The sequence below is a fragment of the Protopterus annectens genome, chromosome 3.part0, assembly GCF_019279795.1.
Source record: "Protopterus annectens isolate FY-2018-M chromosome 3.part0, PAN1.0, whole genome shotgun sequence".
Lineage (NCBI taxonomy): Eukaryota > Metazoa > Chordata > Ceratodontiformes > Protopteridae > Protopterus > Protopterus annectens.
Window position 1 is genome coordinate 989,354,279 of NC_056731.1, and position 20,663 is coordinate 989,374,941.

The 20,663-nt window shown below is 39.4% G+C and overlaps 1 protein-coding gene across 1 annotated transcript in view; it reads right to left on the bottom strand.

Moving 5' to 3' along the window:
• Positions 1–4,832: 4,832 nt before the first annotated feature.
• LOC122796967 (cadherin-12-like) overlaps positions 4,833–20,663 on the bottom strand; it is a 2,443,257-nt gene continuing 2,427,426 nt past the window's right edge. Inside the window, exons 10-11 of the mRNA XM_044065738.1 lie at positions 9,190–9,441; positions 4,833–8,522 (exon numbers count right to left, since the gene is read on the bottom strand). Coding sequence (XP_043921673.1) covers positions 8,023–8,522; positions 9,190–9,441 — 752 coding nt within the window. The 3' untranslated portion in view covers positions 4,833–8,022. The remainder of the gene's footprint in view (positions 8,523–9,189; positions 9,442–20,663) is intronic.

Genomic DNA, 20,663 nt, shown 5'->3' on the forward strand with positions numbered 1-20,663 from the left:
AGATATTATGGATAAAGTTCCTTGTCTTTTAAATGTTTATACACGATTCCCAAACCTGACCCAGCAGCTATAGCCTTAGTTGACTCCACTGCTGTTAAGCACTTAATTAATTCCAATCCTACTCTTTCTAATAAGGATGGGAAAATTATTAACTAAGGCAATGCAATCTAAACAAGCTAGCGACCTGCTACAACAAAATCACCAAATTCGCCACAGGGGCATCCTACCATAGTCGCCACTGTCTTTCACTTGCTGAACAAGGCTGTATTGAACTCCATCACCTCCTTCAATGGTATCAACTCTCACTTGCCCACAAACTAGTAAACCATCCACTAAATGTCCCATCCCTCCAGAATCTACTCCAACCCTATCGCACCACCAGACCACTAAGATCCAGCAACAAAAAACACTTGCAGATCACTAAAGCCAGTAGCTCTGCTGGTGAAGCACTATTCTCTTGCACCATAGCCAAATTATGGAACTCCCTCCCACCTACAATTACCACCGTACCATCATGCACCCACTTCAAAACTTTACTAAAAGCACACCTAAAAACATGCTGGCTATGCCCTTGCAACTCCCACTCTAAAATCACCCACCCCATCCAACCACTACCTTTCTTTCCACTCCACTAACTACCTTGATTATAGCAAGCTCAGATGCTCATAAGCCTAGTACTTATTATACAGCAGGAACTTCTTATTGTAACATTTGTTAATATCTGTTATGTACTTCACAGATAAAGATTTTAGTTGTCTACTGATGTACTATGTTCTTCATCTGTAAATATGTTGTAAGTAATTGCTATGTTATATTGTTAATCGCTTTGTAATTCAATGTAACTACTGTCTGTTTATTTTAACTGTGGAGCTTTTCTCCCTGGGCTTCTGCTGAAAATGGACCTACGTCCAGTCGGACACTCCCGGTCAATAAATGTAAATAAATAAACAAATTAATTAATTAATTAACAGGTATGGAGAAAAGTGTATGCACCTGCAATTTTGATTTTCAGAATTTTAAACTGTCAGGCTCATATGTTAAAGTTTATTTTGGTATATTGCAAAAATATGAGGAATGTTTTATCTACATTTTCTTCTTGTAAAGAAAATTTTATTTTAAATAACTTAGTTTATTCTATTGTACAAGTCGCTAATCATTGTTTACAGAGTATGCATGACTCTGTTGATACTTCTTCCAGGGCTATTACCGCTGATATGGCTTTAATAAGCTTTGTTTAGCTGCACTCTCAGAATCTTCCCTTGGACCAGAGATTTAGTGTTTGGCCTCTCTGCTGCAGAAGTGAGCAAAAAGTGTGATGAAAGGAGCAAGCTTATCCAGAGAATCTCTTAGATTTTACAGCCCTCCTTTTCCAAATTTTTAAAGACATTTTCCTTCTCCTCCTCCATTTTTCACAAAAAACAGAATAAACTGTCTTAACATAATTCAGGTAAACAGATGTCTGAGAAGTAGCAAGGAGGTTCCAAAAAGAAGTCTTATACCTCTTAAAACCAAAGACACTACAATAAGTCTGAATGACTATTAAAGAGACCTTGTGAATCTCCCTCCCACTCGGGCCCTCTTTCTCTTTCATAAAGTCTGAATTTCCATCTTTCTCTTTTGCAACAGATTGTTTCAGACAAATGGGTTCTGAAAATCATTCATCAGGGTTACAGATGGTAGTGGGAGAATAATCCTGCTTTCCGGGGGTAATTCCTCATCTTGCTGATCAGACTATTTTGTTTCCACTTGTTCTTCATTACATATTGTCCCAAAGAGTGTTAGAAACACTTCCTCCTTTCATGTAGGGAAGGGGGGTTTATTTAAGGATGTTCTTAAATGGAATAAGGAAAATGCTTGGAGACCAGTTCTGAATCTTTCTTTCCTAAACCTGATTGTGATAGTACCCACATTCAAAATGATGTCAATTCACAACCTATTGTCTCTTCTTCCTTTCTTCAAGTTTCCTGCTGATACTAGACTTAAGAGATGTTGATTGCCACATTCCTATTCATCCAGACATCAGGTGTTTCTTATGGTTTTGTGTATCTGTATAACAGTATCAGTTATCTGCCTTACCTTTTAGACTGTCCAGTGCACCAGAAGTGTTAACAAAGTGCCTAGCTCTAGTTATAGCTCATTGCAGGCAACTGGGCATCAGCATTTTTCTATATTTAGATGACTTTGTTACCTTTGCAGAGTCTTTTTCAAAATGTTAGGAATCTCTCTGTTGGGTGAGAGCTCACTCGCACAAGCTTGGATTCAAAAGTTTTTCTTCACTCCCTCAAACAGGATTCTGTTCCCGGGACATCAACTTAACAATTCAATTTAAAAAAACTTTTTTTTTTCCACAGGAAAAATATATCTTTATTTCTATCTGTTTCTACAGTATTCCACTCAGACTTCAGTCACTGTGAGGGAATACCTCAAGATTTTGGGTCTCATGGTTTCCATGATTCTCATGATACTCCTGACAAGACACCATATGGAAAGATACAGTGGTGTCTAAAATCTCTTTGGTCCCAGCATCAACATTCTTTATCTTCTCATGTCCTGCTATTGGGATTTGTTAGAAGAGAAATCATTTATTGTAGAAAACAGATATCTTTAAATCGAGGTTTATCCTGTAATCAAGGTTTCTCCTTCTTGCCTGCTCCAAAGCAGTCAGTCCCCACAGATGTTGCAGATTTTGCTTGGGCAGCAGTTTTGGAAGAGATAAAAGTGCAGGGGGTGTGGAACACTAAGGACAGATGTAGGCATGTAAATATTAAGTAGATATTTGCCCTGATCCAGGCACTTAATTCTCTGAAAGATCTTTGGTCCCCGGGACCCCTTCAAGTGGTTACAGAAAATACCACAGTAATGTGGTACATCAACAGACAAGGGGGACCAGACTGGATCTCCTTTACTAGCCATGTTACCCTGGCATATAGCTTCACAGAACAGTTTTACTCTATAGGCATCCTACATTCTGTTACAGGAAAATTATGTGACAGAAAAACTGAAAAGAACCAGGGCAGACTCTCACAAATGGAAAATAGATCCAGGGTCTTCCAATATTTGATCCATCTGTGAGGAGTTCCTGGAGTAGACCTCTTTGCCTTCTCCCTGAACAATCAACTGGCGTGTAACACAGATATCTTTTCTTTTCTTTGTACTAATATCCAGGGCACTTCTGAAGATTCAGAAGGAGTCCCACAAGATCATTATGGTGACTACCTTCTAGTCCAGGCATCTGTGGCTCTCCCATCTTTTTGAAATGACCAAGGGCTATTACCATAATCTTCCTAACAGCTCCCAGCAAAACGAAAATGATGCAATTCTTGAAGTTCAAGCCACTGTGTGTTAACTGACAGCATGCCGACATGGAAGTTTTTTTTTTTTTTTTTTTTTTTTTTTTTTTGGTGTCTTATATTTTCATTTCTATTCTCCTTTTTAGTTATATGAGTAGAGCACAGAATATCAAAAACGACAGCTTCACAACTACATGATGTCATACTTAGTGGATAGTCTTCCACTATATGAACTGTAGATAAATTTCATTACCCATGAACAATGGAGCAAAATTCCAGGTTTAGAGCAGTGGCCGTTGTTTGATGAGGAGACTGCCTCTATTGATATGTACTGTTAGACCAAAAAGACTTGGATGATCAGAAGCCTTTTTTGTGTACAGTCATACAGTAGCTCTCAACCTCTTTGCACAAAAAATCTGGTCAAAGCCAAAAATAACGAGAGTACAAAGCCCCAAAAAATAGGGACAACCTTTAACTATTGCTGGTAGAAATGTAGAAGTTGCTAGAATAAAAAGTCTTATGTTACCGTGCATTTTCTGAAGGATATGAAGTCTGAAACACAAATGCCTCTCATTATATACTGAATTCAGTCCTCACTGATTTGCTACAAAAATCCAGAAAACCACAAATTTTATAAGGAACAGACTGCAAATATCAAGCAAAAATCTGGACATTCTGCAAAAATATGGACAGTTGAGATTTATGTGTACAGTGTTTTCTCATTCTTCACAACCAGTAATTTACCTCCTCCAGGAACACACACACACACACGCACACACACACACACACACACACACACACACACACACACACACACACACACACACACACACACACATACTCTTAATCTGATATTTTTATTTTATCATTAACATACTCAAACTTCTAAAACTTTTTTGGTTTCAATACATCATTTCCCTAACTCAGATATTTCACTAGCAACTATTTCCATGATAACAATAAATCCATACAGCTATCATCTCTGCTCAGTCATAATTCCAACATACTCATTTTAGCATAAATGAAATGTTCTACCATACTGCTAACCCCTACCGTTTCTTCCAGGAATGTTTTTGCTGTTTACTCCAATCAGTGAAGACATAAATCACTCCCCGAACAGTACCGGTTGCTTAGAAGAAATAACTGGCATTTACACTAGTTTTTAAATGAACTGTTCCCATCTGTACTGACAGAGGATATTTACTAGGCCTGAGTAACACAGTCACGTTATGATGCTCTGCCTAAAATCTGGAAGACTAAATATTTAGAATCAGACTCTGGAAATAAGTGACATTTTGATAAGAAACATTTAGATTATATCTGCAGTTATTGTAAAGGGTTTCAAGAGTTGCTTGAAAACTGTTCTATAAAACATTGAAACAATTCTGAAACTAAATATGCAGTGCTTCAAAAATAATCTTCTGTATTGTAAAATTACATTGTAAAGGTGCTCAAAAATATGTTGGTTTGAACATTATAACCAATGAATTGCATCTGTTTAATTACATTAACTGTAACAAAAAGTAATGTGCCACATAATGGTAAACAGCAGAACCATGGGCAATGTTTATTAAATATTTCTGTAATATGTACCAGACACTCTGAGAGAACAAAGGGAGGTGATGACATCAGTGATAACAGAATAAATGGCACAAGAAAGCAACAACACTCCTCTTATCTTATTTCATAAAAATCCATTAAATAATAGCACAGCCCAAGCAGCATAATAGCTTTTGCTATAGCCAGTTCTGTAATGTTCAATATGAATACCTTTTTCAAGAAAATGGTTTCAAAAATGCAACACAAGTGGCACGACTGGTTGTGAATTGTATTCTGCATTAGAATATATTTGCAATTCAAGACGGGCAATATGGCAGTCACTTTTATTGGGATCACTCTGTAATATTACATATTGTTTTCCGGACAGTAGGGTGGGTTTTATGTTGCAATGGCTGCATCATTTTTTTCTGTAACTCTATGTTAGAGGCTACAGACTGTACAATTCACAGAATACTATATTCCCATCTGTTTTCATATGTGACTTATTTTCTAAGGTTGTTTCCTATCAGAAACTTTGCAATTTGTTGTGAAATGCATCACATTCTCACTTCACTCAATTCACACTGAATTGGGAAATGCAGCATAGTAGAGTAGTTAGGGTTTTAATGTATTCATCTGGAAGAGTAAATAAGTGACAGTAAACATTAGGTCTCCATTTTTGCACAGTAATATACAGAGTATCTGAATCTGAAAGTGTAGGACAGAGTAAACAGATAAGTGTTTAAGAATGTTCACTTTCTTGGGATAATAAAAGGAGCCTTTACTAGTATGCTAGTGGCCAGATGAAACTGGCCAAATCTTCCTCAACAAAAGAAAACATAAGCCTGAGGAATACTCGTTATAAATAGTCTTGGGCAAGAAATTTAAAAACCTGATTGAAACTGCTCTTGATCTCTTGAATGCCACTGAATTATGTTCTGTTCTTCTACAAAAGCCAGTGAAGAGCCCACGTGAAGGTGTTTTATTTATTTATTTTTTTTTTAGCCTGCAGCAGGGGATGATTAAAACCAAAAAGAAAGACAATTGTATGTTGCAAGTAGAGTTTTGTGCACAGTGATGCAAATGTAAATCTCAGTTTAGGCAACATTAGAACAGAGAATTAATCTGGTTAAATTCATCCTAGAGCCCTATTAAACATACAGACAGGATGGCATTCTTGAGGTCTGCATTCAGTAACAGCTGAATGCATAATTCTTGCCTTAACCATATTTGAGATTCAGCACTATATAACAGTTGCAAGCACTGCACTTGAAATGGTTTTCAAAACAATATGCTTTTAAACTTCAGGGTATGTAGTACCTGAGAAAAACATGTATTTTCCTGTGAAGACTGAAGTGAATAACCAGTCAGTTCCACATCTAAAATGTCTGGAAGACAATCAATTCCTACCAGGGAGCAACAATTCTTTTTTTAGCCCAAGCAAGTAATTCAAATGTCATTTAGAACACAATGGAGTTTAATATGTTTTTTCTTCTCTCTCTCTCTCTCTCTCTCTCTCTTAGCAAATATAAAAAAAAAATATTTTGTATGTAGTTGGTGTGAATGGAGTATGACTAGATTTTGGTGATGCGCATTCCAAATAGATGCATATCAGAAAGCTTAGATTTTTTGAGAGAAGTGTTCAGCTGTATAACAGCTTACTCTTTGTTGGCATGAACAAATAAATACAAAGTTCAGACATAACAGATGTGGAATAAAAGGCTTGGAATTTATCTGCAGCTATTTGAGTTAGTCAATGACAAAGCAAGAGTGAAGTTGATGTCTGGACAGTAAGTCAAATGGAACACATAAAACAGATATACATGAAACCCATTGGCCTTGTACTGATAGTAATATCAAGGATATCATTGTGCAAACTGAAACCTTAAGTGGTGCAGAATTTCTCAATTCTGTTAACATCATCAACTGACACAACATGTTAGTTTTTTTTTCTTTTCTTGTTTTTTTTTTTTTTTTTGCACTTTGCAGCTGTCCATTCTGTTTTCATTGCACATCATTGATATTATATCTCGTCAGTACACAGTTACATTAAAAGTCAGTCACAACAATGCCAGCATTCCTCTACTATTGGTAAAGATCCTGCAACTGAAGTGTTAAGAAGTTCATATTACTGTCATCTGCAATCACAGCCTAGTTTTTGTATCTCTGATTCTTTGGAAAATGCCAGGAAATAAAAGTTTCACTGATGTCACGTACAGTAAAGGATTAAGCAAGTAATCATTTCACTTTTTGTCAGTCCTGAATTCACAATAAATAATATACCCGACAACACAGCCACATCAGGAGATTTCAAAACCTAAAGTTATCAGAATATGCAGCATTTCATTTTACTGAGTGGGGTAGTGTATATTGTGTATCATCAAACTATTGTCTCATATACATTAAGCCCCCCATGGGCTTCTTAAGCAGACATTTGACAGTCTCTGCATGAAATGCACCTGACACCTTTCAAACACGTTTCAACCTTTTTGTGTTGCTTTATGGTAAAAATATTTCATCAAAGAATGATTTATGTGCTCTCTCAGACATACTCATGATCCATTGCTTAGAATGAACGTCAATGAATCATTTTTTTTTCAAAAGTCCCTATTGCTTCTTGGCATGAAGATGTCGACAACATGTTCATTTTCTGTTTCATCAACTGCCCTTCTTCCAGGCATTTTTAACAACAAAAATGATATGTTTGTCTTAGGCACTTTAGTGGAATTAGGAAAAAAAATCTCTAAAGAATGAGGGTCCATTGTTCTCACTTGCACTAGCTTTTATAATATTTCACTTAGGGTCTTATTTATTTTTTCAGGGAAGTACAGTATAATCATTTCCCATGGCTGAAACTAGTGTTAGAAAATAGTGAATGTGATTCATGGCATAGAAGTTCAGTAAAGGAATATTTACTGCTGTAAGTTGTCCTGACTGTATATCATTAAAACCCCCCTTCGGGTAATAATATATGCTATCTTAGTGCCAGCAGTTTTTCTCTTCATTAGCTTTAAACACAGTGTAATGCAGGTGACAGGCTTCTGCTTTCTGCGCTGTCAGTAACAGAACAGTACATACAGAATGCATCAATCATGAAAACCTTCCATTGCTGGAGCAAATCAGATTAGAGAGCATGGAAAATGCTGGAAAAATCAGAAATGTTATGTACTCAAAGTATATTGTGAAATATTCTTTATGTGACAGTGTCAGTATTATAGCTTTGTTCTCCACCAAACATGTCTGCCAGCATTTTAAACTTTGGGCCCCAGTCACTAAGAAAGTCATATTCTTGGTCCGCATCTGTAGTAACTGAGTCAATAGAGCTCAGTGACTGAGCTATAGAGCCCGTTCCTTCATAAGCATATGTGGCCAGCGAGTCATAAGGTGGTGCAGAAGTATCTGCGTCATACTCTTGTAGCCTTTGATTAATAAAGACCTTAATGTCTGTGTTATCCTCCACTGGTGGCCTTTGTCGTGGAACACAAAGATTTTCTGGCTTAATATCCCTGCGAAATTTATTTTCCTCTGCAGCTTTTGGGTTTCTCAGAGCACCAATATCGAATGCCTGAGTGTCTTCTTCCCCACCACCTTCATCATCATAATGGATGACATTGTCTCTGATGTCTTCTTTTGATGTCATCAGTGTGTCTTTCTTTTTCTGTCTTCTCAGCGACACATATAGCACAACTATAACTAAAAGAAAAAAGCACGTCAGACCTCTCACATTTGCTATTAGACAAATATAACCCAGTGCTACCATTTCTAAGCTACACTTTTGCAAACAGATGCAGAAGTACAAGTCACACACACACACACACACACACACACACACACACACACACACACACACACACACACGCACACACACACACCAGCTTTTCTTCGACATATAGTTATCCCCTATGAAATTCTGTTGTGTGCAAAGGACAGTTCAAATTAATTCATGACAGCTGTTTCTTTTTTAAATGCTATCAAATCTTACAATTTTTTCAATGTTTCACTGTGTTTGTGTGTTGTATTTACCTCCAAGGAAAATAGTTAATTGCAGACTGTCTAAGATGAATATAATTATAGATGTTCAGGCACTATTAATACATAACCCTGAAAGCTTGGCTGCTGCCCAGATTACATTAAGACTTTGTAGAGCAGAGGTTCAGCATGTTAAAAGTGACACTCAATATGTAATTCAAAGCATTTGGGCTGAAGTCAAGTGTCACAGTTTTGAGCATGAATTACTTTTTCAGGTCTTTAGCTTCTAGCAAGTTATTTGTTACACAACAAAACAAATCCTGGGAGATAACCAATTACTTAAGAAGGAAATTGCAGAAAAAGAAATGAGTGTTAGAAAGTGAGAACTAACCTAGGAGTATAATGACACACAGCAAGATTGCTATCAGAGCACCAGTGCTCAGTCCTACTGGTAAGAAGATTGCTTCGGCATTGCACGACATGATGGTCCCATCAGAATTACATCCACAAACTCTAATTGTAAGTGTACTAGTGCTGCTCTGGACAGGATAACTGTTATCTTCTATCACAACTGGAAGGAAATACAGCTCATGCTGACTACGCTGGTATCCATTTCGTTTGGCCATAATCCCAGCTGTGTTATCTGCAGCAAAATAGAAACCACCCATGAAAGCAGTGCAAAATCATTGTGACATATAACTTTAGTTCCATGCAGCCTTAGCCTTTAATGCATACTGTATTTGTAATAAAGGACAGTTTATTTAATCACAATTATTAAATGTATACACTATATATATATATATATATATATATATATATATATATATATATATATATATATATACACACAATCAACTAATATACATATGCAGGTATTGCTCTCACTTAAGTGATGACTGATCATAAATATTATTAGGTGCCTTACTACCAAAATTGATATATAAGCTATGAGTTCCCAGAAGTATTATCAAGTACCTTACAACTCAAATTCAAATATAAGCTGCAAGATGAAGATGTCTTAAGAAAGGACTGTGGGTTATAAACCATCACATTTGTTAAGTTGAAGATAATGCAATTGACAATGTTTGCTTACATTGCTAAGATTAGTGATTGGCAACTGTTCATGGCAGAGCAGAAATGCTAATTGTCGCTGTGCATCCCAATTAGCAGGTGAATAATACCAATACTAATAATGTACATGCACTGGATCCAAATTGATTGAAAATATGTTTATTAAACTCCCCAAGTCTATTAATAAATCACGTTTAAAAGGAAAACGGATAGTCCCTGCCTATATGTAAGCTAAAGCAAGCAAACAAACAAACAAAAGCTACTATGTTCAATGGCATTTTCAATAACTGTTAAGTATGCTCACATGAACATTTAGGATTACAGGCTACACAGTCAACTGTTGTGCCCATTTGCAGCAGCTTTCAGATAGCAGTAGAACAACTGTCCTTGAATTTTGTCTGTCTATTATGTACTGCTGCGTTCTGGGAACATGTTATACTATGCACAAACATGAGCATATTCATGTAACAACCACACAATTTATCAAGTCCATTCATTTTCTGCATTTGAATCCTTCCTACTCCTTGCCAGTCCAAACAGATTTTGTCCATGCTGACCTACGCTGTGCAGTTCCCTTAGACAGCGCATTCCATACATACCTAACACATGTGGACATCTCTGAAATAGTATTGTTCTAAATATGGTCTTGTACTGTCTTCTTACCATTTTATCCCTTCACTCTGATGGTTATTGCCAATTTAGTTAATATCATTCATTTCTGACGAACTGATGTTTCTGTACCATATCCTGTACCACTTTTACTTTTTTGTAATCTTTCTTAAATGCCATGTGCTTTGGAGAAATTTTGCATGTTTTTCCCTCTCCATTTACTTCAGGTTTCTGCAATCTTGCAGTATATACTCTCTGTCATCCTAAATTCCCTTTTTACTGGAGTGCCAGCCAAACTAGTTACAGAATTATAGAAGTAGGCTGAACACATCAATGCACAATCTGAGGAAAAACTGAGTTTATGTCTTCACAGTACTTGTTTCTTTTAATTTATTTATTTGTTTATAGTTAACATATTGTTAACCAGGAAAGTCCATCGGACACAAAATGTCTCTTTTCTGGGACAGCTCAGGAGAACTATCTGGTTAAGTGAGTTGTGTAGTTACACAGTAGGCAAATTAAGGTAGATGGAATGAAACCATGTGTCTTTGGCACTGAAAGTGTCTTATTAACAGCACACAACATTAATCATGTGGTAGAAAATCCCAGACTCTACACTATAATAATTATTTGACCCTTGTATTTTCCCGTTGCACTGTGATTCAGACAAATAAAGGTGGTCAACAGATTTGCTTATCATCTCCAGTATTTGAATTGTAATGCTCAGCAATAGTGAATAAAGCATTGCAATTAGGCACAATAATATCACATATTGTGCATTACACAGTCTGTTACATTTCATTAGTGCTAGCACTGTAACTGAAACCTGCATCAAAATTCACTGCACATGCAATTTTCTTAAGTGTTGGGACAATCTTCTTATGTCTTCCAGTTACTAAAACGGTGCCTTTGTAAGTCATTGTAAAATAATAGTAAATGACTTAATGGTTTATGGTAAAAAGCATTTTTTTTTCTTTTGTTAAACCTGATTATGAACCCCACTAATTTCTTTTATATTTAGTGTGTTGCTAGCAAGTCACTTAGCCAGAGTCAGTGTTTCCAATCATCAACAAAAAGACTCACTTGCCCCAAATAATGGGCACTTCCCTGTAAGAATAGTAGATAGTTAGTTAAAAAAAAAAAGTGGCTATGTTCCAAGGTCCTGCCTGTGACTATTGACAGAAGAAAGGTAAATATTTTTTTTTTTCTTTTTAGTCTCATCTGTAAGAAAATTGACCTTAAATGTTAAGAGTAAGTAAAGTGCCTCTACTTCAAATTAATTATTCTTTTTATGTTTCCCATTTAACAAAAATTAATTTAAGTTTCACAAAGTGTATGATGTTAATAAGATTCAAAGTTCCACAAACACAGGTATCTGTAGCAAGATCTTACCATTTGCATTTGACTTTTTTCATAGTTGGCAAATGAACCATAAGAAGGGACAGTTATAATCTCTACCTGTCATCTCTGGAGTCACTTAAGTGCAACGATGACAGCTGCTATGACGCACTTTTAAAATGCAGGTAGGGGTATACAAACAAAAAAGAAAGTGGGTAGTTTAGACATTCTGTTACATGTGACAATTTCAGAAAATATATTTCTGAGTTATTGATAATACTAGGACAGGTCTGGTTACACATTAAGGAACTTGTTGGGAGCAAGTCTGTCACCAAGTTTGAAAAAGGATGTAAATATTAAATGTCTGCTTAAGCTGAAAACAGACAGATTGTGATATATGGAAAGTAGCATCACATTTTATTTTGTAATAGCTCATTTAGGTTTTCTTGAACAGTAATAGTTAAGAACAATTTTAGAGTGAGAACTGTTTCAGTTTTTAATGAATATTAATCAGGGGGAGTGAGACAAAGAAGCCAGTTTATTGGGTTTTAATCTCATAAGCTAGGGTTGCAAGGTTATTTAAACTGCATAACAGCAAGTTTCATAAAAAGTCTGTTTAGCAGAGGAAGAATATGCTCAGTGTAGTAGATCAGAGTTTTGTGTATCCCTTTGGTGTGGTATTTTTACTGTTTTTTTTTTTTACTGAATGTGCTTGTTTTATGGCAAACATACAGTGCATCTAAATAGTTTTATGGTATGAACAGGCCAGAGTCACCATATCATAGGTTATTACTAGACATGCAGTCTAGAAGACCATTAAGGAGCCTAGCTTAGATTCCCAATGGCTACAAACCAACTGTATGGTTAAGGTACTTGCACAGGTTCACACAGTAGGTAAATAAGGGTGGGAAGATAAGACCAGTGCTCTAACCCCTGAGCTACAAGGCCAAGATTCACACCTGGTACCCTTTGCGCAGGAAGCAATTCATTAACAAGTCAGAGCATCAAGTCCTCTGCACTAACTGCCAGATGATCACACCAAACAGGTGTATACAAAAGATTAAAGGTCAACAGGTTGCATGACTGATGGCTTATTTGAAAAATCTGTCCAACTTAAGGATTTTTTTGAAGAGGGTTTCTATCAAAACATCGAATGCACATAATTCCGAATCACAGTACATTAAACATCGCACATCGAAAGCAGAAAAAAACGAAAGCGCAGAATTTCAAAAACAGAAATGTTTGGCCTTCACAGAGCGACATATCCTGAGGTCGGTGAGAAATGTGCAAGAAGTTCAATAATGCCCCTTACGGATTACTGAGGCTTCCATGGCTATGGTGCGATCTCAAAGTTGGTATATATAAGTAGGGGGGGTGTGGAGGGCAGAGGCCCCCACATCGGGGGATGTGGGGGGTGAAGCCCCAACATAAGAAATAGCTTGTAGTGTTTGTGTGTTTTGTGTTGTGTATTGGGAGAATGGTTGTGTGCTGCTTTACTGGCTGGTGTTGGAATGACTGAAGAGGTGTGGTTTTGTTTGCTACGACGAAGTTTCAAGTTGCGCGGGTAAGTAGATGGCCAGCTGTTGTTGTTTGTAAACTCTGTTTTTGAAATTATGGGCTTTCCGTGTTTTCTGCATTCGATGTTCCATGTTCGATGTACTGCGATTCGGGATTATGTGCATTCGATGTTCAGATATAAACTCTTGGAAGGACAATGATCGTATTCTTGCTATGGAATCTCTTCTGAAGATCTAATTTTCTACTTGGGGAAAAAACATGTTGTGGTGCTAATAGTAAGAGAGACAGTGCTGTGTGCCACAACCCTGAGAGGAGAATTGCTTTCGCAATTTTTACATTGGCAGCACACAATGCTAATGGCTCAAAGCTCCCAGTTTTTTGGTGAACTAGTTAGTTTGAAAGTTTGAGAACTATGGTAAAGCTTACAAAATTATGCACATAGATCTGACAAGTTCTCCCTTGAGCTCACCAGAGTAAAAGATAATGAAAATAAACACAGCGATTCACACATGGGTGATGGGATAACATCTGAGTCGACACTAAAGCATGGTAGGGTGCTGTTTGATGAAACAGACTTTGTCAAAATTAACTCCAGCGACATAATAGAAATACCTAAACACAGAGATTCACACATTGGTGATGGGGTAACATCTGAGTCTACTCTAAAGCATGGTAGGATGCTGTTTGATGAAACAGACTTTGTCAAAATTAACTCCACTGACATAATAGAAATACCTGATGATGGAAAGGCTCAAATTAACACTTACAAAGTACGCTCTTGGGAACTAATGCTACAGCCCTGGAAAAATACATTTCCCCCTTTAATCCCTATAAAACATCAACTGCAAATGGGCATTTCTTCAATTAAAAGTACAGCTGGGCTAAGTTCTAGCTAACTGACTAAATTTGAAATACAAATAAATATTATAAAGGATGAAACAACTCTTAACACTAACTGTGTAGTTGAGGAGTTGTTTCAACATATTCAATGACTCAATAATTAATTTAGGAGGCAATTCCCTATGGGTCAATGTGACTATAAGAGGGTTTATAAATGAGATTTCAGCAAAGAAGCTTAACACTGCGTTTCAAAATATTTTTTTGCGATGGTGGTGGTCTCACCAAAGGCCCTTTTGACATTTGTGATTGATAGAGAATACAAAGCACTTCAGAAAGAAAAGTCTGACTAGAATTTTGTATGTAAAGATACTGAGTTGAGCAGACTCCGGCCAAGTTGTAAATGCAGCTATAAGGGACAAAGTTCTTTTGCTGGATTGACTGCAATCATATAATTTCGGGTGACTTACCATACAAAATGTGGCAAGAGAGATAAGACTGACCTCTAACATTCAAATGCTTCTTCTGACACTTTCAGTTTAAACTGGCTAATTGCTTAAGAATTTGCAAAGTGTGTCGACAATGATTTGACCATGGCTGAGTAATTTGGATAACATAAACCCCAAGATTCATGAAGCTTGCACCAGGTGCAGGCATAGTGTTGGCGTTTCAAAACAAAATATGGCCGCCAAGCGATCCAGGTATGAGCCATTCCCACATACACTCCCTGCATACGCTACGCCCGCACAGCTCCCGGGCCCTGTATGCTAATTACCCCATGTGCAGCAGTGTAGCATGCAAATGAAGGTATGTAGCAATTCAGGAAGTGGTGCAGGCATAGTGTAAGCATGCAAAATGGTTTACATTTTTGCAAACATAAAATTGGAGCCATGACAGCCAACCAAACACAGGTATTATATTGTTAATATATGCCAATGGCTAAATATATAGCTATTGACATAAAAAACGTACAAAATATAAAATTAACATTTAATATATATAGTCGCACTATCACGATGTAGAAGTGCAGGGCAGCGGCGCGCAAAGGGGATTGCAAGGAAAATATAAAAATATAGAATAAAACTACAATGTAACACATATCATGATTTCCCCATTATAGTCAATGGCAGGCATGCTACACCATACTATGGCGCAAGGGTTGCTAAGTGGCAGTGACAGTGTTATGCATGGTAGCTAGGAATTAGTAGGCAATGCCATGCAAATGAGAGGAGTAATAGTGAATCACAGATTCCCCACTGGTGTAAGGATACACCTCACAGCGTAGCATTATAACACCAATGTGTGCTCTTGAGATAAAGATGATATAAAGAAAGGGTTGTGTCACCATTGCTGTAAGCACACTGGAGCATTGCTAAACTGGTTTGCCCCTAGCTAGGCAAAGATGCAGGATAGGGGTGTGTTGAACTGGCCATAGCTTTGCTTAGCTGAGTACACAAGGTAACCGAGTATGCATGTGAACGGAGATGAAAACGAGCTTAAACCCGGTAAACGGGTTTGCGCGGTATGCACTGCAGCTGAAACAGGAAGGATATAGGAAAGAAATAAGGAAATGTTGCTGCAGGGAAATTAGAGTACAAATGACTAATTAACACCTAGGAGCCTACAGTGGGCCATTGACAACAGCTAACAAGGCTGCAAGCAGCTACCTGCAGAACAGGAAAGGGGAGGGGCTGTACTGCAAAGAAAACAGTAAAGTGTGAAAGCAGAACAAAGCTGATTTGCAGTATATCAGCTACAAGACACATTTTGCCATGACTGGGTAGGGAAAGTACAAAACAAGAAAGACGGCAGGTGGATGCATGCCTGATAATAGGAGGGGATCCCTGTTTAAAAGTGAATTAAAGGGCAACAGATTAATCAAGGCAGGCAAGCATAACTCCACAGTAAAAGCCCCACACTTGCAGTACTCAGTGTAAAACCCATAATTAAGACAATCTGCAGCTGGAATAACTCATACACACCCAATGACAACAGCAGCATCCATAGCACAATAGTATAAAGTGTGAAAGCACCTCACACACATTTGTGTATTCCCATACACTCTGCACCAGTGATGTATACAGATGGGGAACTTTTAGTATGTACATGTTAGGGGCTGTCATAGCTTTGATCCACCAGCATGTGTTCGAGACTGAAGGTGGTGTGAAGGATGATGCACATGACCACCTCAGGCAGCAAAAGAGGAGGAGAGTGTTCAGACCCAGGGTAACCTACCAGAGGCTACATGATCTGGAGATAGTAGAGCATTACAGGGTGGACAGGGACATCCTACATCAACCTGTTGAGCTGTGCCGGCCACGCCTCAGATCCAGAACAAACAGAGCGGAACCCATCCCAGTGTATATGAAGGTATGTGTAAGCCTGAGAATACTAGCTCCAGGTACCTTTCAAAGACCAACTGGGGATATCATGGGTATCTCACAGGCATCAGCATTCAGCATACTACACCAGTTCCTGGATGCCATGTTAACACATGCCAATGAGCACACATACTTCCCCTCTTTTCCACCGTGTGCCAGAATACCCAGAGGTACAGGGTGCAATAGACTGCATGCACATATACATCAAATCACCACCTGGTGAGTAGGGTAGGCGCTACATAAACCACAAGGGATACCCCTCCATCAACTGCCAGGTCGTGTGCAATGCCCACGGTATTATCATGGATGTGTGTGCTGGTAGCCCTGGAAGCTATCACGACTCCCACATCTGGCATGCCTCACAGCTGTATAAGGTATTTACCAGGGAGCACATCCCAAATGGCCACCTGGTGGGGGATGCTGGCTATGCACTGGAACCGTGGATGATGACTCTGATCAGAAGTGCACACACACCCATGCAGGAATGCCATAATGAGGCACATGCACAAACCAGAATCATCATAGAGCATGTGTTTGGGATGCTGAAATCATGGTTCCGTTGCTTGGGCATATCTGGTGGAGCCTTGCAGTACCCTCCAGGCAAGTGTGCCCACATCTTCATAGTATGTGCCATGCTACACAATATGATCCTGCAGAAACAGCTGCAGCAGGGCCAGAATGGGGAAGGCCCTCACAGCCCACCACCATTGCCAAGGGCCCCACAGGCAAAGAGGTACTCAGACCATGAACACCCTGAGCCAGCCCTAGTAGGCAGATGGAGGCGTGCCCAGTATGCCCATGTCTTGGCAAAGAGGGAACGTATAGCACACACACTGACAGTGTAGGCACCTAGGGACTCACACATTTCTCCACCTGCACACACAGTAAAAATGGATGGCACACACACATCACTACCTGTAAATTGTTATGTATAGGCAGTCTACTGTGTGCATCCAACATAGTCAGCCCTCAAATATTGCACACACAACTGCCACTGGCACAAGGTAAGTCAACATGTGAACAGTAAATTAAGCTATCAGCATGTGCTGATACTGTATGTATAGGTTCATAGGTAGGTACTTGGCCAACTGCCAGAGGCCATTCATAAGCCTAGCCAAAATGTGTCAGCTTTTGCCACCCCATTGATTCATTAACTGTCCCTCTGTGGAGCATAGCCAATGGCAGGATCCCTGGGGTGTATCTACTGTTCCCCATCCACTCTTCAAGGTTTATCTTGAAGAGTGTTAGTGAGGGGCTCTGTATAATGTAATTAGGGATGTTTTTCCAAAGTATGGGGAGTGTCTGTGACAGGAATTCATCCCTGCAGCATCTTCCAGTTACTGTTGTGGCAAGGTTCAGCTCACTACAGTGTGTGGCTCACTGTGACATGGATTCTCATAGGTGGAGCATATCCATTAAGCCTGAGTTCGACATGGCTGTGTTGGCCAGCAAAGATCATCTCTGAGTAAATGAGATGCCACTGAGTAAAGCAGGAGTTTATTCAGTCTGGCTGCATAAGGCATAGGTTTGAGGCCAGTAATCCCCTTAGCGAGGTACAATCATGGACCTTCCAGCTGTTGGAAGTGTCTTCTGAGGTACATCCCAAATAGCTTACTATACCCTACGATGGGACTGATGAGTGATGATTAAAGGGGCACTATAACCCCTGTATGTCTAGATGGGAACCCTTTAGTAATCAGATGGCCTACATAGAAGGGTGCCCTAACTACTTTGGAGATATGATTGTCAAAGAAGAGATCACTATCAACCTTAGTCCCCAGATACCCCATTACCTCGTCCATATTAAAGTAGCTGCCACCTATGTGTTCATATGTGGATGCTTAATATTCCACAATGGAATGACCATGCAGTTAGTGGCACTTAGATGGAGGCCATGACTTTGACACCCTGTGTCAGTCTCTGTGAGGCCCCTTGAGAGATGTCTTTTTCAGCTGGACTGTCAATTATGGTTCCCAGTTCACAGTCATTGCCAAACGTGGTCTGCCGTAGTCCACCTGTGTTTGCCTGTACCTCTGAGAAGTATATGCCAAACAGTAGGGCTCCCAGGACTGAGTCCTGTGGGACACCAGTCATGACTGGTCAGGAGTTGGACCTGGAGACGGCTAGTTGTACCATGTATGTTCTGCATGTAGGTCCGTTGGTAACCCAACCTGTGATGTATGGGTGTATGTACAGGGTGGTGTGTTTATCAATAATACCTGAGTGGGGCATGGTGTCAAAAGCCTTGTTGAGGTCCAGGTAGTATGTGTGAACCACCTCTCACCTCATCTAATGTCTTGGTGAGTGTATGTAAGACATCAAACAAGTTCAGTAGGCATGAACTGCACTCAATCAAGCTGACCTGGGTTGGGTCACATGTTTGGAGGTTACCGATGTCTTTGTTAATGAGTGCCATGAGGATGCACTCCATATCATTGCAGACCAGGCTAGTCAGGCTTATGGGGTGGTAGTTACCATGGTCATTTGCGATTCCACCTTGGTGGAATGGAATAACCATTGCCACTCGCCATTGTATGGGCATGTAGCCTGTGGAGAGGCTGAGGTTGAAAAGCTTAATTAGGTGGGGGGGGGGGTCAGGTTGTCTTGTACTGTTTGCAAGATGCAGTATGGGACAACATCTGGCTCCAGTGATGCTGTGTTCTGCTGTTAGAGAGGGCCATTTCCACCTGTATGTCTCTGATGTGTGGGATACTGTACCTTTGGGTAGTGTTGTGGGCCCTTTAAGTGGTGAAGTATGCACTGAATGTATCTGCAAGGATGTTGGTTATATTAGTAGGGGCAGCATATTTTGTGCTATATTTCACCATCACAGTGCAAATCTGTGTATCACTACTTAGATCCTTGACATAGCCAAAGAAGACTTTGTGGTTATCTTTTGAATCCTTGTGTGCTTTCCTGTTGATGTTAGCCTTGGATGATTTCATGAGGGACCTAAGTATCATACTAATAGTGGTCACAGATGTCTGCCCTTTGTGGGATTTGCTGTTTGTCTGAAACACTGTCTTACTTCTGTTGTATAGCCTGTTTATTGCAGGAGTCCACCAGACTGGTGTCCTTGTCTAGGAGGAGTGAGTCTTGGTTTACCAGTGATGGCACGAGCCATGCATCCATGTACGTGCTTATAGATTGCATTTGTAAATCTGTCTGTATCTTAAGCAGTGTCTCCCCTTAGCGTGGGGGATTCTGTCTCTAGTAGTGTAAATATAGCTGTAGGAAAGGTATACACTGTGGTTTCTGTGGGTCAGGGAGATGATTGGGTGTGGAAACAGTGAATAGTTATGGTCAGATCTAACCAGTGACCGGTTAACCTCTGCTGTGGTGCACCTGTTGCCCATGTTGGTGATGATCACTTCTAGTATGTTTCCACCCCTCATTAGGGAGGTTACCACCTGATACAGGGCATATGAGGTGATAAATTCTAGGAAGCGCTGGGCCTGGAAGTGAGTACTTGAGTATGTTTGCCAGTTAATGGTAGGGTAGTTGACATCAACCAATGCCAGGGTGTGAGGTAGGACTGTCATGTTCTCCACTGTCTCCAGGTAGGTGGAGTGGAGGTTCTGGGTCATGGAGGGTGATCTGTAGCAGGCCACAGTTTGCATTGCAGTTGTGGCTGATGTTAGCTGCACATGGATGATCTCAGAAGTATCATGCTGCCCCACTAACCTGGAGGTGTAGGTATCCCTGATGAATATTGATACACTCCCTCCATGTCTATGTCAGTCCATGTTCTGTGGCTGAAATGTGTGGTATGGGTTGTAGTTTGGTAGTGTTGATGTGCTCTCAGGAACCTTAAAACAGGTCTCAGTTACTGCACAGATGTTGACGTTGTCCATCCTGAGGAGTGCTGTGAGTGCATGCATGTTGTGATCACAACCCCTGGTGTTGAGTAGCATAACCCTCATTGATTCTGCTATTGTGCTGTTTATGGAGCTGGTATTCACCTTTGAGACTCTCCTAAAAGACGCACCATGGGAGTGCCAATAGCCTTGGCTAGTATTCCAAAGCCTAAGGCTGACACATAAGCTGGTATGGTATTGTTGCATGCATGTTTCACATCTGTGCTTGTTTCTCATCTCTCCTGTAGGTAACC